The sequence below is a fragment of the Muscardinus avellanarius genome (genome assembly GCF_963383645.1).
Source record: "Muscardinus avellanarius genome assembly, chromosome: 10".
Classification (NCBI taxonomy): domain Eukaryota; kingdom Metazoa; phylum Chordata; class Mammalia; order Rodentia; family Gliridae; genus Muscardinus; species Muscardinus avellanarius.
The window spans coordinates 59,056,523-59,083,223 of NC_137796.1; the positions used below are offsets into that span (position 1 = coordinate 59,056,523).

The following is a 26,701-nucleotide window of genomic DNA, read 5'->3' on the forward strand; positions in this document are numbered from 1 at the left end:
GGCCCAGGGGGCTGAGGCGGGAGGATCCCAAGTTTGAGGCCAGCCTGAGCAACCTAGCGATGTCCTTGTCCCAGCATCCTCATTATAAAAAAAGAACGGATGCAGGACAGGGAGCCAGTCCCTGCACACACCCTCCTTCCCTGCATCCCTCCTCTCCCCTCCTCCCCTCCCTCCTCCCTCCCTCCTCCCCCTCCTTCCCTGCATCCCCCTCCCCTCCCCCTCCTCCCCTCCCTCCTCCTCCCTCCTTCCCTGCATCCCTCCTCCCCTCCGTCCTCCCCCTCCTCCCCCTCCTCCCCTGCATCCCTCCTCCCCTCCCTCCTCCCCTCCCTCCCTCCTCCCCCTCCTTCCCTGCATCCCCCTCCCCCTCCCCTCCCCTCTCCCTCCTCCCTTCCCCCTCCTCCCCCCTCCTCCCCTCCCTCCTCCCCTCCCCTCCCCTCCCCTCCCCCCTCCTCTCCTCTCCCTCCTCCCCTCCCTCCTCCCCCTCCTTCCCTGCACCCCTCCTCCCCTCCCTCCTCCCCTCTCCCTCCTCCCCCCTCCTCCCCTCCCTCCCTGCCGCAGGACGCACCTGTACTCGTAGTCGGAGCCCGCCTTGGCCGAGCCGTCCTCCGTGCGGTAGTCCACGTAGAAGGTGCTGTTGCCCTCGCCGCCCTGGCAGGTGACGGACAGCAGCACGGAGCCGCAGTTCTCCAGGCAGTGGTAGAGGCTGGGCTCGAAGTAGATGCGGCTGGCGCCGTCGTCGTCGGCGTCCGCGCCGTCGGGGGCGGCGCCCCTGCGGGAGGCGTCGGCCGCGTGCCTGCGCAGCACGTTGCCCGCGCCCGTCATCAGCCGCGTGGCCTGGATGCGGTAGAAGGCGCGGCTCTTCTGCTGGTGCAGCAGCGCGTAGTAGTTGGCGATGCCCACCAGCTGCTCCAGGTCCTTGTCGGGGTGCTTCTGCTTGAGGTCCTTGAGGATCTGGATGACCTCGCGCCGGCTGGCGTCCAGCTCGCGGGCCTCGGCGGGGGCGCCCAGCGCGCCCAGCTCGCCCGGCGCCTCGCCGCCCACGAACGTGCCGTCCAGCTCGATGCTCTTGGGCGGGTCGCCCTCGGCGCCGATGATGATGCCGCTGCGCGGGTCGGTGCGGTAGCGCTTGTACACGTACTTGTAGAAGAGCAGCCGCTTGTCGGCCATCCAGGCGAACACCACGCACACGGGGAAGAAGATGAGGGTCAGCAGCGCCTCCCACACCTGCGGGCGGCCGCGCGTCAGGCTCGCCGCCAGGGGGCGCCCGCGCCCGGCCCGGCCCTGCTCGGGTGGCACCGGACTGGATTTTATTTTATTTGGGGTGCCTGGAAGCCCTTCTACCTCCGGGCTACACTCCCAGACCTATTTTAGACTTTTTTTTTTTTTTTGGAAACAGGGTCTCTTAAGCCAGCGCGGCTGGCTTCAAACCTGCACGATCCTCCTGTCTCTGCCTCCCAAGCGCTGGGATTACAAGCGTGCGCCACCATGCCCGGCTATTTTATTTTATTTTATTTTACTGCAGTACTGGGAATGGAACCCAGGCATTCTATCTCTGAGCAACACCCCCAGCCATATATATATATATATATATATATATATATATATATATATATATACTTTTTTTTTTCCTGGTACCAGTGATGGAGCCCAGGGGCTTTCTACCTCCAGGCTACACTCCCAGACCTATTTTATATTTCATTTGGAAACAGGGCCTCACTAAGTAGCTGAGGCTAGCTTCGAACCTGTGCAATCCTCCTGTCTCAGCCTCCCAAGCACTGGGATCACAAGCGTGCGCCACCACGCCCGGCTCCCTATTTTCTTATTCTTTATTTGGAAACAGAGTCTCACTAAGTTACAGAGGGCCTCACTAAGTAGCTGAGGCTGTCCTCAAACCGCGATCCTCCTGTCTCAGCCTCCCAAACGATGGGATTACAAGTGTGCGTCACCACACCCGGCTCCCCACTTTCTTTCTAAACAGGGTCTTGCTAGGTTGCCGAGAGTCTCCATTTGTTGCTGAGTCTTCCCTAGAACTTGTCTCAACTTCTCAAGTACTGGGATTTCAGGCGTACACCACCACGCCTAGCTTTTTTAAATCTTTCTTTTTTACAGTCTGGAGGAGACACACATCTTTCTCCTTTCTGGTCACTGAAGTTTCCCCCATTCTTTTTCTTTCCTTGTGTGTTCATTGTGTATGTGTGTGCACATGAACTCTCCACCTGTCTCCTCATCTGTCCATCCATCTTTTCCCCGCCCTGTGGTTTAGCGTCTGACGGGGGCAGAGCCAGTGTGGTGGTGCATACCTGTAATTCCAAAACTTGGGAGGCCGAGACAGGCGGATTGCAGTTTCAAACCCAGCCTCAGCAACTTAGGGAGGCTGAGTTTCAAAACAAACAGAGAGAGAGAGAGAGAGAGAGAGAGAGAGAGAGAGAGAGAGAGAGAGAGAGAGGAGCCCAGGGTGCAGCTCAGAGATAGAACACCCCTGGGTTTGAGCACTAGTAACCCTCCCCACACACACACACAAAAGATTTAATCGGCACACCCATGATGGCTCTGTTTACTGATGGCTTAGAAAAAGCAAGACTTGGCGGGGCGTGGTGGCACAGGCTTGTAATCCCCGCGCTTGGGAGGCTGAGACAGGAGGATCACGCAGGTTCGAAGCCAGCCTCAGCTACTTAGGCTCTCGGCAACTTAGTGAGACCCTGTTTCCAAATAAAATATAAAAAATAGGTCTGGTAGTATAGCCCGGAGGTAGAAAGCCTCTGGATTCCACCCCCAGTACCACAAAAAAAAAAAAAAAAAAAAAAGAAAGAAAGAAAGAAAGAAAGAAAGAAAGTAAGAAAGAAAAAAAAAGAAAAGAAAAAGCAAGACTTGGAAATAGCAAAACCCTGCACAAAGCCGCCAGGCAGGCTTGTGAAAAGCAGCAGAATTTTCAGCACAAGCTGTGAAATGAACTCTCGCCCTAGTATTAATTGAATCCACCACCACGTACATTGCAGGGGATTCTCTATCAGTCGAAGCAAAGCTCAGCCCTCAAAGGCTGAAGTCCCTCCCTGCAGGGAAACAAAAGGCCGCTCAGCCTCACCTCAACCCCCCGGGGCACCCACTGTGTGGGCCCAAGAACAGGCCTCCCACGGAGGAGGATGCTGAGAACCCTCAGGTCTCCATGGGGGCAGGAACAGCCTGAGAGCGGTGTGGGAAGCCCAGGGCTGTTAATGGGGTGCAGCTGGGACGAGGACAAGGTCCTGGCCCATAATGGCCTGGTGACATCAGCAATTCCTGACAGTACCACTTGACACAGAATCTCAGGTAGGAGCATCATCCTGTTTCCTACCAGATCCCCCTCTGGATTCTCCTGCTCAAGAAAACCAGGGTCCAGCCGGGTGTGGTGGCACACGCCTGTAATGCCCGCGCTTGGGAGGCTGAGACAGGAGGATCGCACAGGTTCAAAGCCAGCCTCAGCTACTTAGTGAGGCTCTCAGCAACTTAGTGAGACCCTGTTTCCAAATAAAATATAAAATAGGTCTGGGAGTGTAGCCTGGAGGTAGAAAGTACCTGGGTTCCACCCCCAGTACCACCAAACAAAACAAAACAAAACAAAACAAAACAAAAAATAAAAACAGGGTCCAGCCAGGTGTGGTGGCACACGCTTGTAATCCCCGTGCTTGGGAGGCTGAGACAGGAGGATGGTGCAGGTTCACAGCCAGCCTCAGCTACTTACTGAGTCTCTTAGCCACTTAGTGAGACTCTGTTTTCAAATAAAATATGAAATAGGTCTGGGAGTATAGCCCAGAAGGCCCCTGGGTTGCATCCCCAGTACCACCAGAAAAAAAAAAAAAAAGAATAAAAAATAGGGCTGGGGTGTAGCTTGAAGATAGAATGGCTCTGGGTTCAATCCCCAGTACTGGAAAAAAAAAAAATGGCATCTAGATCTCGGCATGGTGGCACACACTTGAAATCCTAATACTTGGGAGGCGGAAAGAAATTTTAGGTAACAAGAGAAGTTTGGTTCATAGACCCTGAAGCCAGAGGTCCTAGGTCAGATCCCACCTCTGCTTCTCTCTAGCTGTGTGACCCAGGCTCAAGGCCAGCTTCAGCAATTTAGTGAGACCCTGTTTCCAAATAAAAAATAAAATAGAAGCCGGGACCGGTGGCGCACGTTTGTCATCCCAGCATTCGGGAGGCTGAGACAGGAGGATCGCGGTTCGCGGACAGCCTCAGCTACTTAGTGAGGCCCTCCGCAACTCAGTGAGACCCTGTTTCAAAATAAAGAATAAGGCCGGGCGTGGTGGCGCACGCTTGTAATCCCCGCGCTTGGGAGGCGGAGACAGGAGGATCGCGCAGGTTCGAAGCCAGCCGCGCATGCTGGCTTAGGAGACCCTGTTTCCAAATAAAAATGTAAAAATAGGTCTGGGAGTGTAGCCCAGAGGTAGAAGGGCTTCCAGGAACCCCAGTACCACCAAAAAAAAAAAAAAAAAAAAGAATAAAAAATAGGGCAGGGGGTGTAGCTCAGAGGTAGAATGCCCCTGGGTTCCATCCCCAGCACCGCAAAAAAACAAACAAAAAAATAGAGCTGTAATTCCAAGATTTTGGAGGCTAAGACAGGAGGATCACAGGTTCAAGGCCAGCCTTACCAACTTAGTAAGGCTCTAACTTAGTGGGACCCTGTTTTCAAATAAAAATAAAATAGGGCTGGGGGTGTGGCTTGGAGGTAAAAAGAAAATTGGAATCTAGAACTCAGCTCAGTTTTAAATAGATCTGAAGTATTTTTCCTGTATGGTTCCACATAAGCCAAATTCTCTCTTTTTTTGGAGGGCAGTACTACAGATTGAACCTAGAGACGGCCTACCACAGCGCAACACCCAGCCCTTCTCATCTTTTGTTTTGAAACAGGATCTAGCTAAGTGCAGAGAGTCTTGCTATATTGCTGAGACTGGCCTTAAAACTGTGATCCTCCTGTCTCTGCCTCCCAAGTCCTGGGACTACAGGCGTGCGCCACCACGCCCCTTTTACACTAGTGACCACCGGCTCCTCTGCCTTGACTTCTTGCATGGAATGTTTCTCAATCTCTCTTCTCTCTTCTCTTTCTCTGCATTTGGAATTGAACCCAGAGGCATTCTACCTCTGAACTATAGCCCCAGCCCCTATTTTCTTTTCTTTTTGGAAACAGGGTGTTGCTAAGTTGCCGACAGCCTATTATTTATTTATTTTGTGGGTCTGGGGCATTCTACCTCCAAGCTACACCCCAGCCCTATTTTTTATTCTTTATTTTGAAACAGGGTCTCACTGAGTTGCAAAGGGCCTCACTAAGTAGCTGAGGCTGTCCACGAACCATGATCCTCCTGTCTCAGCCTCCCCAATGCTGGGATCACACGCGTGGGCCACATCTAGCTCGACAGTCTCTTTAGGTTGCCAGGGCTGGCCTCAAACTTGCAATCCTCCTTCCTGGAGCTCAGAGGTAGAACGCTCCTGGGTTCCATCCTCGGTCCCCCCCCACACACACACACACAGACCTGCTGAACTATTCTAACCCCTCTCGTGGGTCACACAGCACTTGTGGGGAGTACACAGGGGCTGACAGATCACGCCCTTCTCTCATCGGGTCACTGTATGTAGCTCCATCTTTACCTTTTGTCACTGCTGTAATGGAAACGTGCCACAATTCTGGTCTCCCCGGCGTTCCTGGAGGGGCCCTGCCCGGCTGCTTCTCTCCCCAGAGCTGTGGTATCCTACACCCTTCCTCTGTCCCCTCGCTCCTGGGCAGCTGTTCTTTCTCAGAGGGAAGCGTTCCCCTCTCCCCATTTCTCCCCCACCTCTTGCTCATGGTGTCTGAAATACTTTCTTCTTAGCCTTGATTTAAGTCCTGGTCAAAAGCCACTTTGGAAACCTGCATCAGGACAGCATCTTTATTTTATTTTATTTTTTAAAGTACTGGGGATGAATCCAGGGGCATTCTACTTCCAAATGGCATTCCAGCCCTATTGCCATATATATATAATTTTTTTGGGGTGGTGGTTCTGGGATGGAACTCAGGGGCATTTTACCTCTGAGCTACACCCCCAGCCCTATTTTTTTTTTTTTTTTTTTTACTGAGGATGGAACCCAGGGCCTTTCTACCTCTGGGCTACACTCCCAGACTTATTTTTTATATTTTATTTGGAAACAAGGTCTCACTTAATTGCTGAGAGCCTCACTAAGTAGCTGAGGCTGGCTTCGAACCCGTGCCATCCTCCTGTCTCAGCCTCCCAAGCGCGGGGATTACAAGTGTGCGCCACCACGCCCGGCTCCCAGCCTATTTTGTATTCTTTATTTTGAAACAGGGCTCTCACTGAGTTGCAAAGAACCTCACTAAGTAACCGAGGGTGTCTGCGAACCGTGATCCTCCTGTCTCAGCCTCCCAAATGCTGGAATTACAAGCCCGCGCCGCCGCGCCCGGCTGACCCCTCAGTTCGGATTTCTCCATCATCCCTAAAGCATTTTTCATCTCCTTCCTGAAGGCCGGGGGGGGGGGGCATCAACTGGCAAAGTCTGACAGGCATAGAATAGATGACACTCAAGTGTGAATGAATCCTGGGCACCCGCAAATAAATTATGCATGTGCGTGTGAGCGAATTAGGCCAGGCCCATAAATAAATTATGCAAATGTAGGTGGCAGTCATGGAGCTGTGGGAAATAAATTAAGCCAATGTTGTCAAGGGAGATCCCGCAGCCTGCGGGTCAAGGCGCTGCAAAAAAGCAACATGCAGGAAGAGAGGACCGGGCAGCCAGAAGCGGATGGTTATGGGACCGCAGGCGCACATCACGCAGCTGTGGCTGTCAATCTTGTCTCGCTGTTGGAATAAATTATGCAAAGTGGACACTGGGCTTATATCTGTGTTGGACTGGATGGGGGTATAAGTTACACCCGCATGGCATAAGTTATCTTGACATCAGAAACCCATTATGAATAATGAATGAATGATGCAAACCACGATGGCATCTCCGGCAAAATACACGGTTAAATTTTGCAGATGTGGGCACATATCTCTGCCGGCCCATGGGCATATTATGTAAATTGTACCACAGTTACCCCAACCAATTAGCACTGTCAGAAAACAAAAGGCTGGCTTATGCAAATGCAGTGTGAATTATGCAAATGAAGGATGCCTTCCCGCAAAAGTGGGAATGAATTATGTAAAAAGCAGCCAGTAGAGGAAAGTACGTGAACATACCTGGCCTGCATTACCCAGGCACCCCGGGCCCTGGCAGCACGGGAATCCCTCTGGATTCGTTGAGTGCAAAACGGACTCCCCCGGCACCCCCGCAGATGAGCAGGTGTTTCGTCGAGCGCCTTCCATGGTCATGGCTTGGGAGCCCCCACAGGACTCTGGCCCCCACTGACCCCCTTTGGCTGCATCCCCTTGTGCAGTGCACGACCCGCACCACCACACCTGGCGGCCCTCTGGGCTGCAAGCACGCGCATGTGCAAATCGGGCTCGGAGCCGCCCCTCGGACTCTGCGGGCACACGAGCGCCCGGGAGGTGCCCACAGCCCCTAGCTCACCTGGACCACGCCAGGGGAGAAGACGGCCAGGATGAGGTACAGCCAGACGTAGGCAAAGATGCTCCAGGAGGCGGTGACGAAGAAGACGCGGAGATGCTTGATCTTGCGGCTCTCGCCGGCCGGGATGACGTAGACGCACACGGCGATGACCACAAACATGTTGAAGGCGGCGCTGCCCACGATGGTGCCCGGGCCCAGCTCGCCCGCCTGGAAGTTGTGGCCGCAGACCTCGATGACCGACAGCAGGATCTCGGGCGCCGAGGAGCCGAGCGCCATGAGCGTGAGGTTGGACACCGTCTCGTTCCAGATGCGCACGGTGCCCACGCTGGTCTCGCCGTTGGCCTTGGTGATAGTAATCTCCTTCTCCTTGGACGTGATCACCTCGATGGACGCCATGAAGCGGTCGGCGATGATGGACACGCCCAGGAACATGTACACCATGGCCACGAAGTACACCACGGCGCGCGCCGCCTTGTCGCCCAGCGAGGGGTCGTCGGGCTCCCACACGGGCAGCAGCACCCCCGGCTGGCAGCGGTAGGAGCCCTGGCAGCCCGCGTCCGCCTCGCTGTCATTGGCCGGCGGCGGCGGCGGCGGCAGGGACGGGGTCGGGGTGGCCGCCCCCCAGCACGGCGGCGCCCCCAGGAGGAGCGCGACCCCCACCAGGGCCAGGGGAGCCATGGGGGGCGGCGGGGTCCTGGGGAGGAGGAGGAGGAGGACTGCGTGAGGCCACACCCAAGTCAAAGCCTGCGGGGCCACCAAGAAATGGGGGTGGGGGGCTCTGGGTACCAGCACAGGAGGGACAGACAGACACCGGAGGAAAGAGACGGAATGGTCAAGAAGGACCCAGGAAGCCCGGCATGGAGGTGCACAGCAGCCATCCCAGTACTCTGGAGTCTGAGACAGGAGGATCACGGGTTTGAGGTCGGCCTCAGCACCTTAAGCGAGGCCCTCTGCAACTTACTGAGGCCTTGTCTCAAAATAAAAATTAAGCCGGGCGTGGTGGCGCACGCTTGTCATCCCAGCATTCGGGAGGCTGAGACAGGAGGATGGTGGTTCGCCGACAGCCTCAGCTGCTCAGTGAGGCCCTCTGCAACTCAGTGAGACCCCGTTTCAAAATAAAGAATAAAAAATAGGGCTCGGGGTGTAGCTCGGAGGTAGAACGCCCCTGGGTTCCATCCCCAGATCCGCAATAAATAAATAATTAAATAAATAAATAAAAATAAAAAAGGTTGCCGGTTGTGGTGGCGCACGCTTGTAATCCCCGCGCTTGGGAGGCGGAGACAGGAGGATCGCGCAGGTTCGAAGCCAGCCGCGCTGGCTCAAGAGACCCTGTTTCCAAATTTTAAAAAAGTATAAAAATAGGTCTGGAAGTGTAGCCCGGAGGTAGAAGGGTTTCCAGGAACCCCAGTACCACAAAAAAAAAAAAAAAAAAAAAAGGTTGGGGTATAGGTTGGAGGTAGACTGTCCCTGGGATCTATTCCCAGTAACAAAAGAAAAAAAAAATAAGTAAATAAAAGAGGACAGAGGTAGTGCTGATGGGAAGGTAAGCCCACCTAAGTCCTTTGGGAAACTCTAGCCAACGTCCTGAGACTCAGCAATTCTGCTCCTAGGAATCGGCCCAGAAGACACGGGCCCGTATGTCCACCGAAGCTACCTACAAGGCCGTGCACAGCGGCTTTATTTATATGAGCACTGTCTCAAAACACTCCAGATGCTGACCAGCAGTAAAGTGAAGAAACGCGCCGTGGAGGAGTCACACTGTGGAACAGGATGAGCACTGAAAAGGGAGGGAAATGCCGACACATGACGACACGGGGAGTCCTGCAGACACGGCAGGGGCGGGCGAGGCCAGGCATGAAGGAGCCTGTGCGAGCCGGCGTGGGGTGCGCACCCTTGCAATCCCAGCACCCGGGAGGCTGAGACAGGAGGATGGCAGGTTTGCGGCCGGCCTCAGCAGGTAGTGAGATTCTCATCAAGACTAGTGAGGCCCTGTTTCAAACTAAAAATAAGAAATAGGGCTGGGGGTGTAGCTTGGAGGTAAAATGTCCCTGGATTCACTCCCTACCTACGAAGCGCGCGCGCGCGCGCACACACACACACACACACACACACACACACATCAAACCCAAAAAACCAAAACCTGTGATTCTCCTGTCCTGGGATTGCAGGCCTGCACCACTACACCTGGCTTCCTCAGGTCATTGTGATGGTTTTCGCCTTGGCCCCCACAGGGCTCCTGTTTGGGGTCTGGGCTGTGGCGGGTGCTGGGATGTCTCTCCCAGGTGGGGCTGGGGAGGGTCTGCTGGAGGGTCCCACTCACCCCTCCCACGTGGAGTGTCAAGCTCTGGGACACAGCGGGACCTGTGGAGGCTTCTGTCCATTTATGGCTCTGGGGTCTCTATTGCTTTAGAACTTCTCTCCTTATTTCTTTTTGCCTTAGGGTTGAGTGGCTACTTCTGTGTCATGTCTAGCCTGCCTGCCTGCTTCCTTCCTTCTCTTTTCTTCTCCCCCTCTTTTTGTGATATACGGATTGAACCCTGGAGCATTCCACGGCTGACTGTGCACCAGCCCCCCCAGCCCCCCCCCCCCCCCCCCCCCGCCTTTTCTAGCAGGCTCTTAAATTGCAGAGGGCCTCACTAAGTAGCTGAGGCTGCGCCTGTCCCAGCCTCCCCAGCACTGGGATCACAAGCGTGGGCAACCACAGCCAGCTCAGGTTTCCTTTAAGAACTCAAATTAAGCCGGGCGTGGTGGCTTGTAATCCCAGCATTCGGGAGGCTGAGACAGGAGGATCGCGGTTCAAAGACAGCCTCAGCTACTTAGTGAGGCCCTTTGCAACTCAGTGAGACCCTGTTTCAAAATAAAGAATAAAAAATGGGGCTCAGGGTGTAGCTCGGAGGTAGAACGCCCCTGGGTTCCATCTCCAGTACCACAAGGAAAAAAAAAAAAAAATTAGCTCAGTCCCTCCTATCTCGGGGCTCCTGCCACAGGGTACCCAAGTCCTCGGGTCTGGAGGGCTCTGGCCTCGGTTCCTACCCCAGGCTGCTCCAGCCACACCGCCTCCCGCGTTCGCGTTCCCGGGCCCTTTGCACCTGCTGTTCCCCCGGGGCCCCAGGCACTGTTCCCCCCCCCCCCCGCACACCCACGCCTCGCGCCCTCTGCCTCAGTATCCATTCTGATGGCACCCTTCCTGGCCACCCCTTCCGGGAGTCCCCACCCATTTCACGGGTGAGAGGATCAAGGCTCACAGAGGCCGGATCCTCTGCCCCACGTCACCCCCCCCAGCTCCGGGCGGCCTGGGAGAGGGGCCGAGCCCGGGCGCCTCCGCCCGCCCGCCCGTCGCCATGGAAACCGGCCGCCAGTGAGCAGGGCGGGATGCCGGGCGGCGCGGGTCACCTGGCTCCGCCGCCCAGACCCCTCGCCCCAGCCCGAGGCCCCGGGTAACTTCCTTATCAGTCTACGAAGTTCCTCTGGGAGTCTACCCACAGCCCGGCCCGGCGCACACGCCCACGTACCACGCACCGGGCTGCGGCGGCGCCTCCGGGGGAGGGAGGCAGAGTGTTGGCAGAACTTCTCCAAAAGGGGAGAGAGAGGGAGCCGAGCGGAGCGGGGGCGGGGAGAGGGGTGACTCTTAAAGGGCCACCGCACAATTAGCCCCCTCGGCAAGGGCCCTAATGATACGTCTAATTAGCAGCCCCCTAATTAGAACGACTCAGGCATCATTACAAGCCCGCCGGGATCCGAGGCACAGACTCCGGCTTCCTCCTCCCTCCTCTTTAGCTTTCAGGGGACCCGGGGGCCACCTGAGAGCCTGGAAGGCCTCGAAGGCATCTCCGGGAAGGAGCCGCGGCCTGGGGAGTCTCCCCCCAGTCTAACCACCTGTCCCTCCTGCTGCAGGTCTCCAGGGCCTGCTCTGCCCAGGAGCTGGGTACCGCTGCCTGGTTCGGTCCCTTCCCCGGCAAAACCTGGCTTCCTCTCCCTGGGGCCTTGGGGAGGAGGGGCTGGGAGAGAGCGCACAAGATAAATATTTGTGAAATGAATGACTGAGAGGGCTGCCCCTGGGGACGCCGGGCTCCCGCCCCTGCCTCCGGCCCACCCGCAGCCCTGCAACCGATCTGGGTTTAGACCGCAGGGCAAAGGTATCAGGTGGAGACTGGAGGTGCGGAGCTGAGCGGAGCGGGAGGCCAGGCGCCCGCACCCCCTCGGCACCTCGCCCAGCCCCAGCTCTGCCTCGGGGGCCTGGGTTTGTCAGGGGGCAGCCGCCCCTTGGAGGAAGGTGAGAACGGGGCTGGGGGCTTCGGTGCTCTGGGCTGTGATTCACCAGTGGGTAAACTGAGGCCCAGGGAGGGGAAGGGCTTGGCCGAGTCCGGGCAGGGCAGAGACGGGGAGCAAAGGCGTGGGGTCCCTAGCAGGAGCTCTCCCCGGCCATCTGGAGGCCCCCGTGGTGGCTGCCCCGGGCGGGAGCTCCTGCCGCCGGGAGGCCCCTCGCCACTCGCCCGGGGACACCGGCCCCGGCCCCCGCCCCCCCTCGAGGAAGCAAGGAGGTGCACTGGGCGCTCTCAGACCCCTCTGCCATCCCTCCCTCCCGAGAGACGGGCGAGGCCGGCAGGCACCTCGGGCAGGGAAGTGCCTCTCTAGGAAGGACTGCCCGGCCGACCTCGGGCTGCCCCGGAGCACCGAAGTCGCTTTGTAGTTCTCAAAAGAAGAATGCATAGCGCGGCAAGAACGGAAAACAGCGAGCGGCACGGGAGTTAGACCGTGGGAAGGACCGGCCCGTTGCTCTGAAGAGGAATGGCAAAATTAGATTGCAGGAAGCACGGGTCCAGTCTCCACTACAGGTTAGACTGTGCGAAGGACCGGCCTCGGCGCAGAAGCGAGGCAGGGGAGGGAGGGGCCGGAGCGGGCTCAGGGAGAGGACCCCGGGGGCCTCGGGCCGGGGGGCGGGGGGGCTGCTGCTTCCAGGCTTCCCTGTGCCAGGCAGAGGGGAGATGTGTGGGAGAGGCGAGACCCCAGGGACGGGCAGAGAGGAGGCACAGGCGGAGGTGGGAGGCCGACCCGAGGGCCCGACGGACGGACGGACGGACGGACGGACGGACGGACGGACGGCAGAGACCCGGGGGAGCCGAGACAGACGGACACAGGGACGCAGAGATGGCGCCAGAGCAAGGCGGTGGGGACCGAGCCCTCGGGTGGGAGCTCGGGGGACCACGGCCGGACCCCAGCCGAGGTGGGCGTGGGAGACCCGGAGGCGGCGGGGGCCGCAGGACCCTCCCGCCGCGCCCGGCTCCTACCTGCGGTCTCAGCCTGGGGTCCCCGGCAGCGGGCTGGCGGCGGTGGGCGACTCCGCCGGAGACTGAGCGGGAGCGGGAGGGAGGAGGGAGGGGAGGGAGGAGGGAGGAGAGGGAGGAGGGAGGGGAGGGAGGAGGGAAGAGAAGAGGAGGGAGGAGGGGAGGGAGGAGGGAAGAGAGGAGGAGGGATGGGAGGGAGGAGGGAAGAGAGGAGGAGGGATGGGAGGAGGAGGGAGGAGAGAAGAGAGGAGGAGGGATGGGAGGAGGAGGGAGGAAAGAAGAGAGGAGGAGGGAGGAGGGGAGGGAGGAGGGTGGGAGGAGGAGGGAGGAGGGGCGGGGGCGGGCTCCGGGCGGGGCCGCGGCGAGGGCGGAGCGGCGGAGGGCGGCGGCCCCAGCTCCCCGGACCCGGGTTCAGCACCGCGGCCGGGGACAGCGGCGGAGGGCGCGGGCGCGCGTCTGTCTGTCCGTCGCCCCGTCCCCTGCGAACACGCGCAGCCGCCTCCAGCCCTTCAAGGGCTCCCAGACGCAAGCCAGCTACAAATAGTTACCGGCTGGCCGCGCCGGGGGGGAGGGCGGGGATGGACTCACACGCTGCCGGCAGGCCGGAAACAACCACAAAGGCATCCATTAATAATAATAACAACGGTCGCCATTCACGTCCCCTGTGCGGGCCAGTCTTGGTGAGGACAGGCCTTTAAGAACGCCTGGCACGTGCCGACACGGCCCACCCTCAGGCCCAGCCAGGTGGGTGCTCCCCATGGTTAGCTCCGCTGTACAGGTGGGGAAACTGAGGCACGGTGGTGGTGCTCTGCGCTCTGTATCCTTTGAGGGGTGTATTGGGGATTGAACCCAGGTATGTTCTGCCTCCAAGTTCACCGTGACCCAGCTCTATCTTTTTTTTACTTTGAAACAGGGTCTTAGTAAGTGGTTGAGGGTCTTGGCCAAGCTACACGCTAAGCATCCCCCACCAACACGTGTGTGCACACAACACACCTCCCTGGGTGCCACAGACTCACACCACACCTCCCCCCACCAAGTCCCTGCCGGTCCAGGTGATGGTTCCTGCACTGAGCCCTCAGCTTGCTCTGTGAACAGGTGGCGGCGGGGGCGGAGACCTTGCTCCTGCCTGCCCCGTGCCCACTGTCGCTCTTGGCTGGACAGGCTTGGGCCTGCTGCCAGGAGGGAGAGGATCCAGCTCCCTGCAACTTCCCACGCCTGGGCCTGGCTTCTGGGAGAGGGGGGTGAAGACGGGGAGGCCAAGACTTGGTAGGCTCCTTTCTCCCAAAATCCACTGTAGGGACTGGAGGCTGGGGCTTCATTGTCAATGTGGGTGGTCAAACTTATGGGTGGACTTCCATGGCAGGAGGTAGACAGATGGCCCAAACGCACCCCACACACCCCCAGGAAGCAGGTGTCCCACCATAGCCCTGCCCCCCAGCCCGGATCCAGCCCTGCTGACCCAGATTTTTTTTTTTTTTAATTTGGTACTGGGGATGGAACCCAGAGGCATTCTACCTCTGAGCTGCACCCCCAGCCCTATTTTTTATTCTTTATCTTGAAGCAGGGTCTCACTAAGTAGCCGAGGCTGTTCACAAACCTGAATTCTCCTGTCTCAGCCTCCCAAATGCTGGGATTTGGGGTTACAAGCATGGGCCACCACACCGGGCTGCTTTTTATTCTTTATTTTGAAACAGGGTCTCACTGGGTTGCAAAGGGCCTCACTAAGTAGCTGAGGCTGTCCTCAAACCGTGATCCTCCCGTCTCAGCCTCCCAAGTCCTGGGATTACAAGTGCGTCATCATGCCCGGCTTGCTGACCCAGATTCTATTCCTGGCCTGGAGGGGCGGGGAGAAGGCTTCTTCTGTGGCTCCTGTCTTCTATTGGTCCCAGGATGAAGTCTCTGACTCCTCCTGGTTCTATAGAAGGGACCACCTGAGGAAATCAGCCTCGTGCCCAACCCCAAGTGTGGCCCCTACAGCTCTGGGCCTTTCACATGAGGTCCAGCCTTGGCCCTTCCCACCATGGTATATCCTGGGTCCTATCTGCCTGGGTCTCACCTCAGTACTCCCCACTGGGGTCTAAACTCAGTGACTCTATGCTGGGGTCTAACAGAGGCATGGGGGGGATACCCAACTTCAGTATCATTCCCAGGGAATCTAGCCTCAGTCCCTCTACAAGTTTTTGGCTCTGAGAATTAAACCCAGGAGCATTTTACCTCCAAGCTACACCCCCAGCCCTTTTTTACATTTTTTTGAAACAGGGTCCCACAAGGTTGATGAGTCTCACTGCTTGCTGAGGCTGTCCTTGAACCTGCGGTCCTCCTGTCTCAGCCTCCCAATTACTGAGATCACAGGCCTGGGCCACCACGCTGGCTCCTCCAGGACAATTTAACCACCATTTTCCCATGGTAGTCATTTTCAAACAGTCTTCCCTCTTAATTTCCGTTAGGATCTCACCTCCAATCCAGATTTTTCCACGGAGGTCTAACCTAAGGCTTCCACGCAGCAGTCTAAATTGAGTCTCATCTCAGGCTAAGGGAAATGTCAGTGTGCTTGCTGGGGGCTAACCTCAGACCTTTACCTTATAGTGACAGTTTGCTTTGCAGTCTTTTTTTTTTTTTTTTTTTCAGAACTGGGGATTTAACTCAGGGGCCTTCGACCTCTGAGCTACATCCCCAGCCCTATTTTTTATTATTTATTTTAAAACAGAGTCTCACTAAGTTGGAGAGAGCCTCACTAAGTGGCTGAGGCTGGCCTCAAACCACGATCCTCCGGTCTCAGCCTCCCAGGTGCTGAGATTCCAGGCACGTGTCCCTGCGTGGTTAACTTCAGCCTCCCCCTGGGTATAGCCTCGATCCTCTCCTGAGATGGGCCCTGGGATCTAGCCTCTGTCCTATTTCTGGGTCTAACCCTGGATCCCCCAGATCCTCCTCCCTCAGTCCTTCTGGGTGGATCCTGCACCCAGTGCAGAACTGCACACAGCAGGTGCTCAGACAGTGCTTGCCAAGCAAGAGAAGGAGACAATTGTGAGAGCCTTGTTGCGCTGAACACACAAATGATGGTCGGCGGGTCAGCACTCATTGGGGTGGGATCGTCCTGCTTACAAACGGGGGTGCTGAGGAGGGCCAGCTCCCCGGCCTGGGGAAACCTGGGGAGCACACCCCCGGCCCTCCGTGGCTGGAGATGCGTCCCCGTAAACTGCCCCGGGCGTGGGAAGAGCGGGTGGGCAGGGCTCAGGAGGCCGGGGTCTCCACACACCCTGACCGGTCCCCAAGGCCCTGCAGCTGCCGCCTCTTCTGCTCCACTTCCTGCCGGAGCCGGGTCAGGACGAGCTCCGAGGCCTGGATCAGGCTGTGCTGTGGGGAAGAAGAGGAGGAGAAGCGCGAGCTGACGCAGGGCCATGGGGTGCAGGTGGGTCCCCACGGGCAGCCTGGAGCGGGACACCCCCAAAGGCCAGGGGCTGGGCCAGGTGGGAGGGCGGAGAGAGACTGCAGGGTGCAGGATGGGAACGGGTCTCTGGGACAGGGTGGAGGCTAGACCCCAGGGAAAGACCTTACATCAATTTCCAGTGGGAAGACAAAGCCTACACCCAAATGTAGGGACTGAGGTTAGAAATGGGTGAAAGGGACAGAAGGGGCCAAAGTGAAAGTAGATTCCATCAGAGCGGGAGTGAGGGAGGCTCCGCCCCCGGTGAGGAGCCAGGGTCAGACCGCAGTGCGAGACAGGGCCACAGCTGGGCCCTAGTTGGGAGGTCTGAGGCTAGACCTTAATAGACAGGCCAGAGGAGAGCACATCGAGATGGCCTGAGATAGACCATGATGCGGGAAGATGCCATAGATCACAGTAAAAGAAAGTCCTTTCTCCCAGTCTTTGCCACTGTGGTCTAATCTACGTTAGACCCGTCAGGGTCTAACCTCAGACCTCTCCACTGGGCTCTGTCCCTTGCTTTAGGGTATAACATCAGTCTTTCTTCTCCACTGAGGTCTAACCTCCAGAACTGCTCCTGGGATCTAACCTCAAGCTCCTCCACTAGGGTCTAGCCGCATTCCTCCCTCAGTCCTTCTGGGTGGATCCTGCACCCAGTGCAAAACTGCAACAGCAGGTGCTCAGACAGTGCTTGCCAAGCAAGAGGAGAAGACTGTTGAGAGTTTTGTTGCGCTGAACACACAAATGACGGTCAGCGGGTCAGCACTCATGGGGGTGGGATCGTCCCGCTTACAAACAGGGATGCTGAGGAGGGCCAGCTCCCCGGCCTGGGGGAACCTGGGGAACGCACCCCCGGCCCTCCTCCTGCCTGCTGCGGTTCAACCTCAGACCTTTCCACTGGGGTCTAACCTTTACCTTTTCCTGAGGCCTAATCTGGACCATTCTACCGCAGATCAGACTGTAGAAGAGTCCCAGACAGAGTAAAGATAAAACCCAGGTTAGACCACACCAGAAAGGACCCTGGAGCGGGACCAGAGGGAAGGAGAAAGCAATCACAAGATCAGGAACCAAGAGTGAGCCACAGCCTCAGGGTGGAGCTGGCCCAGTGGGAGGAAGGGCGGATTAGACTGCAGCCAGGTTAAACTGCAGGAAGGCTCTGGGCTGGACCCTGGATCATCTGAACAGCTGGAGGCTAGACCAGCACAGGGGCTAAGGCAGTGTGGGAGGAGGCCATGGGAAAGCCAGAGGTCAAGTATAGCAAAAAGTCTGACCTCCTGGCATGGTGGTGCACACTTGTGATCCCAGTATTTGGTAGGCTGAGATAGGAGGATCACAGGCTTGAGACCAGCCTCGACAAGTAGTGAGACTCTCATCAACCTAGTGAGACTGTTTCAAAATAAAAAATAAGCCGGGTGTGGTGGCACACGCTTGTAATCCCAGCATTCGGGAGGCTGAGACCGGAGAATCGCGGTTCGCGAACAGCCTCAGCTACTTAGTGAGGCCCTCTGAAATTCAGTGAGACCCGGTTTCCAAATAAAGAATAAAAAATAGGGGTGGGGGTGTAGCTCAGAGGTAGGATGCCCCTGGATTCCATCCCTAGTACCACAAAAATAAATAAATTAAAAAAAAATAAAATGTGGCTGGGGATGTAGCTCAGAGGTAGAACACCCCTGGGTTTGATTTCCAGCAACACACACACACGCGTGTGCGTGCACACAAAGTTTGACCTTCATAGAAAGTTTAGCGGTCACACCCAAGTGGAGGAGTGAGCGGTTAGTCTAGACTGGCTGCAAGAGAAGGGCTGGGGCTGCACTGCTGGGAGGGTCAGGAGTACAACCCAGAGGGTAGATACTCCATGGTGAGCTGGGGTCAGCCACAGCCAGAGAGAAGCAGATCCAGGGTGTAGGAGAGGGGACTGGCTGTGGAGCGCCCACATGGAGGGCAGAGGCAAGGCTGTGGCGGAAGGGTCGTGGCTAGCCCATGGTGGAGCAGGTAGGTGGCAAGGGGACAGTTAGACACAGCAGGAGGAATGAGCAGAATGCGGGCAGGCTGCGGGGGAGCCAGGGCTCCAAGTGCCGCCCGCTGCAGCATCCTTCGCAGGTGGGGACCCCAGGCGGCTCCCTCCCCAGGAGGCGGCCTCAGCGGGGGCTGGGTTACCTGCAGGACGTGCAGGCCCTTCAGAGAGACCACGGCCAGCTCCTGCAGCCCGTCCCCAGTCAGGTCCACGTGCGCCATGGCCAGGAGGGGGCTGGAGAAGCTCCGTCTCCACAGCAGGTGGAACCCGCGCTGGGCCTCGGAGAGCCCGGGCTCGGGGCCTCGGTACTTATAGCAGAGCAGCTCCTGCAGGGTGAGGGGGTGAAGTCTCAGGGGCTCCGGGTGCCATGGGGGAGACCCGGTGGGTGGGGGTCCTGTCTCTCATGCCCCACCTGTCCGTAGGTGGCCACCAGGACTTCCGGGCGTCCATCCAAGTCCACATCAGTGACCAGGCCGCAGAGGACGCTGTCAAACTGGTTACTGCCGGGCAGGAGAAGCTGGTCCTGAAGGCCCCGGCTCAGCAGGTCCCTGAGGGCACCCAGTGCAATCAGTGTCCCCCAACCTGGACCCCACACTGCCTGCCCCTGGAGGCCAGACCATCTCTTTTTGTTTCTTTTCTTTTTTTGTAGTACTAGGGGTGGAACCCAGGGGCAGTCTGCCTCCCAGCTATACCCCCAGCCCTAGTCTTTAGTCTTTTTATTTTTTTGAAACAGAGTCTCACTGTGAAGGGCCTCACTAAGTAGCTGAGGCTGTGATCCTCCGGTCTCCGCCTCCTGAATGCGGGGATGACAAGCGTGCGCCACCACGCCCGGCTTGGAGGCCAGACCGCCTTACTCCCCAGGGGAAACCCACACTGCTCCTTCTGGGGATTCAGATGCCCTGGACCCCCATGGGAGCATGGGCACCACTCCCATGAGCCTGCGCAGCTCGGCCTGGCTTGGATGTCTTCCTGTTCTGTGATGTCTAGAGTTGACCGCTTACTGCCTCACAAGAGCCAACTGGGAAATTTTCAGATGCTCTGGTCTCCTGTTGAGGCCTTGAAATCTACCACAGTGGGAGTATTTATACCATGGAAATTGGCAGATGCTACAAAATCTGGGCCCTTCCTCACAGACAACGGTCAGTTAAACATTTACTGGTCCACCTGGTCCACCTCTGGGTGCAGAGGAAGCGTAGATCTCTCTGTTCCTACCACAAGATCTCAACACAGTCTCCACAAGATCCAGACTTACTCACTGCCCCATACCTGAGCCACAAACCTCTTTAGCTGCCCTGACAAATCTCACCCAAAGGGACTCTGCTGAGAATGACGAGGCTGGACCGTGGCCACAGACAGGGGGTTAGACCGCGCTCCCATGCCCCGGGCCTCCTCACCGGTACACCACTGCTGGCTCCAACATGCTGGCCACCAGCACGCTGTACTCTTCCTGCTGTGGCCTGTCCCTTGTCTCTGCAGGAGAGATATGCAAGGAGGGGTCTGTGGGACAGGCTCCAGGCCCTTCCTCATGCTCCTGCCCCCTCAGAGAGAGCACAGGTAAGATCTCAGGAAGACGTGAGCTTGGCTACACATGGATGGTTAGAGGTTACACCACAAGAGAAATGACTAAGATCAGACACCAGAGGAGGGACAGGTGTTAGATGACAGTTTGAAAAGTCCAAGTTAAAGCCGGGCGTGGTGGCGCACGCTTGTGATCCCAGCCTTTGGGAGGCTGAGACAGGAGAATCTGGGTTCGCGAACAGCCTCAGCTACTTAGCAGGCCCTTTGCAACTCAGCGAGACCCTGTTTCAAAATAAAGAATAAAAATAGGGCTGGGGGTGTAGCTTGGAGGCAGGACGTCCCTGGGTTCCATCCCCAGTACTGCAAACAAAACAAAACAAAAACCAAAAAAACGGTCGGGAAGTAAGTGGAAAGAACGACCGAGGGGCAGAAGACAGACGTAGTTAGAGGGAGGAGGGAGAGTTCCAGGGAAATGCCAGCAAAGGCTGACCAGTCAGGAACAGGCAGAGACGACACTCAGGGGGAAAGGCTACATCCCAGGGATGGGGCGGCGGCCGGACCCCAGGTGAGGGGGCCAGAGAGGAGTCAGAGCGCGGCACCACAGGAGGGGCGCAAAAGGCGCAAGGCCAAACCCAGGCAAGTCTACGGTCAGGCCAGTGTGCGAGGAGCACAGAGGGACCTGAGAGAAGGATGTGAGTGAGACCAGGGGGCAAGGTGGCCATTCAGGGCAAGGGAGGGAGGTGCGCGCTCTGGCTCCAGAGCTGGAGAGGGCTGCGGGAGGCACGATGGCTGGACACTTTGGGAGACGGGTGCTAACTTGAGCGAGTCCCCACCCTCTCACCCTGCCGCCCCGTGCCCAGAGCTCACCCTCGGGGTCGGCGAGGCGGAACACGATCACTCGGGAGATGGGGCCGTCCTGCAGGATCGTCCAGGTCTGCAGAATCTCTGCGTGGAGAAGGCGGGACTCAGGGCCCCAGCCCCACTCCCGCCATCCCAGCCCCAGCCCCAGCCCCGGGCCCGACCCTTACCTTGACTCTGCTGGTCCACGTGGGCGACACGGACATAACCGCTCTGGCAGCCGAGAGCTGAGAGGCGCCGGGACGTGCCAGGGAGGTTGTGGACGTCGAGCCAGAGGACGCTGGGGGGCGGGCGGATGGACGGGATGGAGGGCCGTCACTGGATCCCAGCACCATGCTTCTGCCTCCCCAGGAGCACCCACCCCACTCTTGGGAGCCCGCAGCCTGATTTCTGTGAGAGGATCTCCACCGCCCAATTTCTCTGGGGGCCGAACCTCACCACTGTAGATGCTAGCCCACCTGTTTCCTCTGGGGTCACCACTGTTGACCAATTTCCCAGAAGCCGGGCTGTGGTGTGACTCCTCAGAGCTCCTGCCCACTGCCCAACTTCTCTAGGTCACCTCGACCCGCGGCGGCCCCCAAGGTTGCTCTCTGGGGGCCTCTCCTACCTACTGGTCAGGTTCGTGAGCTCTGGAAAGAGGTTCTCCACAGGCTGTTCCTCAAATTGATGCAGCCCCTCGTTCTGGAGGAACAAGGTCTCCCCGAGTCAGCGCCAGCCTCAGGCACACCCAGCCCAGGGCGGCCCCCCGCAGGACTGCACTCAACACTCCCGGCCTGCCTCACCTCCTTGTAGAGATGAATAGCTGGGTCGTTCCCGCTCAGGAGAAACACCGTCTCCAGCTGGTCTCCGACCTGGACCCTGAAAGCAGAGAAATCTACAAAATGGTAGAATCTGCTGGGTGTGGTGGTGTCCACCTGTCATTCCAAATAGGGAGGCTGAGATAGAAGTCCCATAGGTTTGAGGCCAAACTCAGCAACTTAGTGAGACTGTGTTTCCAAATAAGAATAAGTAAATAAAGCTGGGGGTGAGGCTTGGGAGGTAGAATGGCTCTGGGCTGAAACCCCAGTACAAAAAGAAAGAAACTGACAGGATCTGCGTCTGTGGAGTTTGGAATTCCTTTTGCAAAAATCCTTACTTGCCGGGCTTGGTGGCGCACGCTTGTCATCCCAGCATTTGGGAGGCTGAGATCGGAGGATCGCGGTTCACGGACAGCCTCAGCTACTTAGTGAGGCCCTTTGCAACTCAGTGAGACCCTGTTTCAAAATAAAGAATAAAAAATGGGGCAGGGGCTGTAGCTAGGAGGTCTAATTAATGCCCCTGGGTTCCATCCCCAGATCCACAAAAAAAAAAAAAAAAAAAAAATCCTTACTTATTAGCTGTGTGTGGTGGTGCACACTTGTAATCCCAGTAACCTGGGGGGCTGAGACAGGATGATCGCAGGTTTGCAGCTGGCCTCATGTACTTAGTGAGGCCCTCCACAACTTATAAGACCCTGTTTCCAAATAAAAAAGTAAAAAAATAAGGCTGGGTATGTAGCTCAGAGGTAGAACACCCCTGGGTTCCATGCCCAGTACCACACACACACACACACACACACACACACACACACACACACACACACAAAAATCCTTACAAGAACCCTCACTTTCTGAGTTGTAGACACTAGATCCAAGTACAGATGCTCGGACCTGAGCTCCTCAGAACTCTGCCTCCTGAAATACAGAGCTGTCACAGGAACTCGGGATCGCAGAGTGCTGGAGCTCCATCTCAGCACTGCAAAAGTACGGCACACTGGGACCTCCCGTTCCTAGAGGCCTTGCCTCCTAGAAGCTTCGCTCTGGGTTGTACGTTCAGAAATGGGCCGTGGAGCACTGGAATGGGACCGCAGAACCTCAGAACGCAAGGACCGCCTTAATCTGGAACTGCAGTGTTCTAGAAGTTCTGTTGTCTGCTTCCTTTGAAGCACCAGACCTTTCAGAGATCCAGACTCACGGATGGAATGATGGGCCACCCAAACCCCGGTACCGAGAGCATTACTGCATTTGAGTCTTTGCTTTTAGGATTCTCACCTGCTAGACCAGAGGCTGGAACAAATCCGGCCACCACCTGTGGTTTTTTTTTTTTTTTTTTTTTTTGGTGGTACTGGGGATGGAACCCTTCTACCTTCGGGCTACACCCCCAGACCTATTTATTTTTATTTTTATTTTTGTGGTAATGGGGTTCCTGGAAACCCTTCTACCTCTGGCCTACACTCCCAGACCTATTTTTATGTTTTTATTTGGAAACATGGTCTCTTAAGCCAGTGAGGCTGGCTTCGAACCTGCGCTTCGAACCTGCGTGATCCTCCTGTCTCCGCCTCCCAAGCACAGGGATTAAAAGCGTGCGCCACCACGTCCGGCCACCACCTGATTTTGTACAGAGCTTTACTGAAACACAGCCTCAGTCCTTCATTTGCACGGTGTCAATGGCGGCCTTCTTGCTGCAATGGCAGAGCTGAGTCACTAAGATAGAGACTTTCTGGCCCTCAAAGACTCATATTTATTATCTGGGGTCTTTGTAAAAGAAGTCTGAAAGTTAGGCCTGGTGGCGCAGCCTTGGAATCTCAGCATCTGGGAGGCTTGGATGGGAGGACAGCCTCAGCTACTTAGTGAGGCCCTGTGCAACTCAGTGAGACCCTGTTTCTTCTCCTTCTCCTACTTCTGTGTGTGTGTGTAGTACTGGGGATGGAACCTGGGGCATTCTACCTCTGAGCTACACCTCCAGCCCTATTTTTGATTCTTTATTTGGAAATAGGGTCTCAATGAGTTGCTAAGAGCCTCAGTAAGTAGCTGAGACTGACTTCGAATCTATACAATCCTCCTATCTCAGCCTCCCAAGTACTGGGATTACAAACGTGTGCTAACATGCCTGGCTCTGACCCTGTTTCAAAATAAAGAATAAAAAAACAGGGTTGGGGGTGTAGCTCAAAGGTATAATGCCCCCTGGGTTCCATCCCACTATCACAAAAAACAAAAGTTTGAAAAATTATTATTATTATTATTATTATTATTATTATTATTATTATTATCTTTTGTGGTAATTGGGATGGAACCCAGGGGCATTCTACCTCTGAGATAAACCCCCAGGCCTATTTTTTTAATTTTAAAACAGTGTCTCACTATTTTTCAGAGGGCCTCACTAAGTGGCTGAGGCTGGCTGTGAACCATGATTCTCCTGTCTCAGCCCCTCAAATACTGGGACTGCAGGCAGGCGCCACTACCAGGCCTGGCAAAAAATTATTATTATTAATATATTTTTTTACAATCTCTGTGTTAGACCACTGCTATTGAAGAAGCTCTGGAGTGGAATGCACATATTTTGAGATTCTAGAAATAAGATTCTAGAAGCCAGATGTGGTGGCACACGCTTGTAATCCCCGTGCTTGGGAGGCTGAAACAGGAGGATCACACATGTTCGAAGCCAGCCTCAGCTACTTAGTGAGGCTCTCAGCAACTTAGTGAGACCCTGTTTCCAAATAAAATATAAAATAGGTCTAGGAGTATAGCCCAGAGGTAGAAAGCCCCTGGCTTCCATCCCCAGTACCACAAAAAAATTAAAAAAGTAAAAAAAAAAAAAATAGAAATGAGATTCTCCATCGTCTGCATACTATCTCTTTGCAACATGAAAATGTTAGGACTTGCCGGGCGTGGTGGCGCACGCTTGTAATCCCAGCACTTGGGAGGCTGAGACTGGAGGATCGTGATTTGTGGACAGCCTCAGCTACTCAGTGAGGCCCTCTGCAACTTAGTGAGACCCTGTTTCAAAATAAAGAATAAAAAATAGGGCAGGGGGTGTAGCTCGGAGGTCAAATGCCTCTGGGTTCCATCCCCAGACCCGCAAAAGAAAGAAAAAAGAAAATGTTAGGACTTTATACAGAATTTCAGAAGATACTGGTTTCTAATGAACTGCTGGACTTTCATATTTTGATGTCTTAGAGCTTATAACTCTAGAAAATGGATCATCTCGAGAGCTGGGGATGCCAGAATCTAGAACTTGGAATCAGTCAGTTCTAGCTATCAAGAACACAGGGGCTCAATGAACTCTCTGGAGTGGTCTACTTCAGGAATGACAAGGTGGTGGCCCTGTCTTTATTTTATAAAACAAAGGCCCATCTTTTTTTTTTTTTTTATAAAAGTACAAATATTTTTGCGGTACTGGGGATGGAACCCAGGGGCATTTGACCTCCAAGCTATACCCCCCCAGCCCTATTTCAGTTTTTATTTTGAAACAGTGTCTCACTGAGTTGCAGAAAACCTCACTAAATTGCTGAGGCTGGTCATGAACTAGTGATCCTCCTGTCTCAGCCTCCCAGGCACTGGGATTACAGGTGTGCGCCACCACGCCCGGCTTCATATTCATTTTTGTAGGGTGTGGTCTATGGGCAAGTGTGTGGTCTGTTTGTCTACACCCCACGAACATACACACACTGTTCACTGTGGTGCACCGTGGCTTCCCACTCCGAGTACCTCTCAGGCACCTAGTGGCACTCGAGTTTCCAGTCCCTGGTTGAGTACAACCCCTCTATTTTCCAGATGGAGAAATAGACTCCCTGGGAAAGGAAGGGGTCTGGGACCCCCGGGGCCTGGGGACACTCACTCTGCGTGGCACAGCTGGAAAGGCGTGAACTGGAGCTCCAGGTTCAGGCAGCTCTCTGTGGGGGACACAGGCGAGTGGGCACGGGGACACCTGTCAGGCCCCCCTGGCGCCCTCCAGCCCCAGGCCACACTCACGCGCAATGGAGTCGAGATTGTACTCAGAGCCGGGCTCATAGTCGCAGTAAATGTTAAGGAAGGGGCTGCCCTTGTCCCCTGAATCCTGGGGGAGGAAACTGGTCTTAGCAGGGCAGGAGGGACTGGGGCGGGCTCAGAGGGACCCACCAAGTGCGCGCAGAGGAGGGAGCGCGTCGGGGAGGACCTCCCGGTACCTTGATGAACGTGATCCCCACAACCAGGCCCCGCTTTGGGGGTGATTTGTTGAAGGTGTCGATGGAGACGATCTCAGCGTCCACTGGGAGGGGACAGGGTAAAGATTAGGCTTCGGGACCCCTGGCCACCGAAACCATCACGATCTCCGGGTCCGCGTGAGCCCTGATCACCATCACGTCTAACCACAGATCCCCTGGTATCTGGACCTCTGTTTTAGGAATCCTGAACCCTAACCGACTTCGGATCCTAGACCCAGTGGTTACTGGCCTTGACTTCCTTCCATCACCGCGACCCCGATCTCCCATCGTGGTAACTAGGAGCCGCAGAAGCCTTCCCAACACCACTTTCCAGGCCCCCCTCCGCTCCACGGCGCCACGCACCGGGAATGTAGTTGAACTGCAGCTCCTTGGCCACCGGCCGGATTTTCTGTCGGAGGTCTTGGTAGCGGAAGCCGAGCACCTTGCCTTTAAGGGTGGCAGCCAACAGCTCCCCGCGCCCGCCGGCGCCGCCTGCTAGCCCGTACACATTGCTCTGAGACGAGAAACGCGTGAAGCTGTCCTCGCGCAGCGGGCAAGGTCCCGCGGCCACCACCGCCTCCCCCATCGCGCCCCTCCGCGGTTCCCGAAGCGACCTGAACCCTCAAGTGCCCACCCGTCGCTCAGGATGATGACGCAAGGAAGCCGCCGTCGCTGCCCTCTCCCAAGATGGCGCCCGCGCGCCTTGGCCCTACTGCGCCTGCGCGCTCCTCCTTTCCAACTGAGCGCCAGAGTGGGGTCCCACGAGCCCACCTTGTAGACTGTCTGGAAGATAGAAGAAGAATAAAACTTAAATATTGCCCCACGTTCCAGGAACTGCGTTAGTCGCACTTCACTTAGCAGTTTACTCAAAACACAAGCAGGCCAAGGTAGGTACTCCTACATGGAGGAATTGGGGTCCATTCAGAAAGGGGAAGGTGGAGTAACTTGCCTTACACCACACAGCTAGCAAGCAGCAGTTAGGACTGGGACCCAAGCAGGATACACTTTTAACAATATCACTTTTAAAGTGGTGAAATATGTTCTTACCCTTCCCCCCAAGAAAGTTCCAACTGTCCATCCTG

At 56.3% G+C, this 26,701-nt stretch overlaps 2 protein-coding genes across 4 annotated transcripts in view; both read right to left on the reverse strand.

Annotated features, from left to right (window-relative positions):
• The window catches only part of SLC8A2 (solute carrier family 8 member A2), a gene marked incomplete at both ends in the record, with an annotated part of 35,658 nt that extends 27,441 nt beyond the window's left edge, over window positions 1–8,217 (reverse strand). For 2 of the 3 annotated variants that reach the window (XM_080702035.1, XM_080702036.1), the window contains 2 exons: window positions 566–1,224; window positions 7,540–8,217. In XM_080702035.1, the coding sequence (XP_080558161.1) occupies window positions 566–1,224; window positions 7,540–8,217 (1,337 nt within the window). Of the gene's footprint in view, window positions 1–565; window positions 1,240–7,539 lie in introns of all 3 variants that reach the window. The other variant, XM_080702034.1, reaches the window with a different exon arrangement.
• A 7,838-nt stretch (window positions 8,218–16,055) lies between these two features.
• On the reverse strand, window positions 16,056–26,205 carry KPTN (kaptin, actin binding protein; the record flags this gene model as incomplete). Its single annotated transcript, XM_080702040.1, has 12 exons — window positions 16,056–16,178; window positions 18,406–18,588; window positions 18,675–18,810; window positions 19,657–19,732; window positions 20,648–20,725; window positions 20,809–20,918; window positions 21,246–21,319; window positions 21,421–21,496; window positions 25,274–25,328; window positions 25,408–25,492; window positions 25,602–25,684; window positions 25,983–26,205. The coding sequence occupies 12 exons, from the start codon at window positions 26,203–26,205 to the stop codon at window positions 16,056–16,058; spliced, it is 1,302 nt and encodes a 433-aa protein (XP_080558166.1).
• Between the last annotated feature and the right edge of the window lie 496 nt (window positions 26,206–26,701).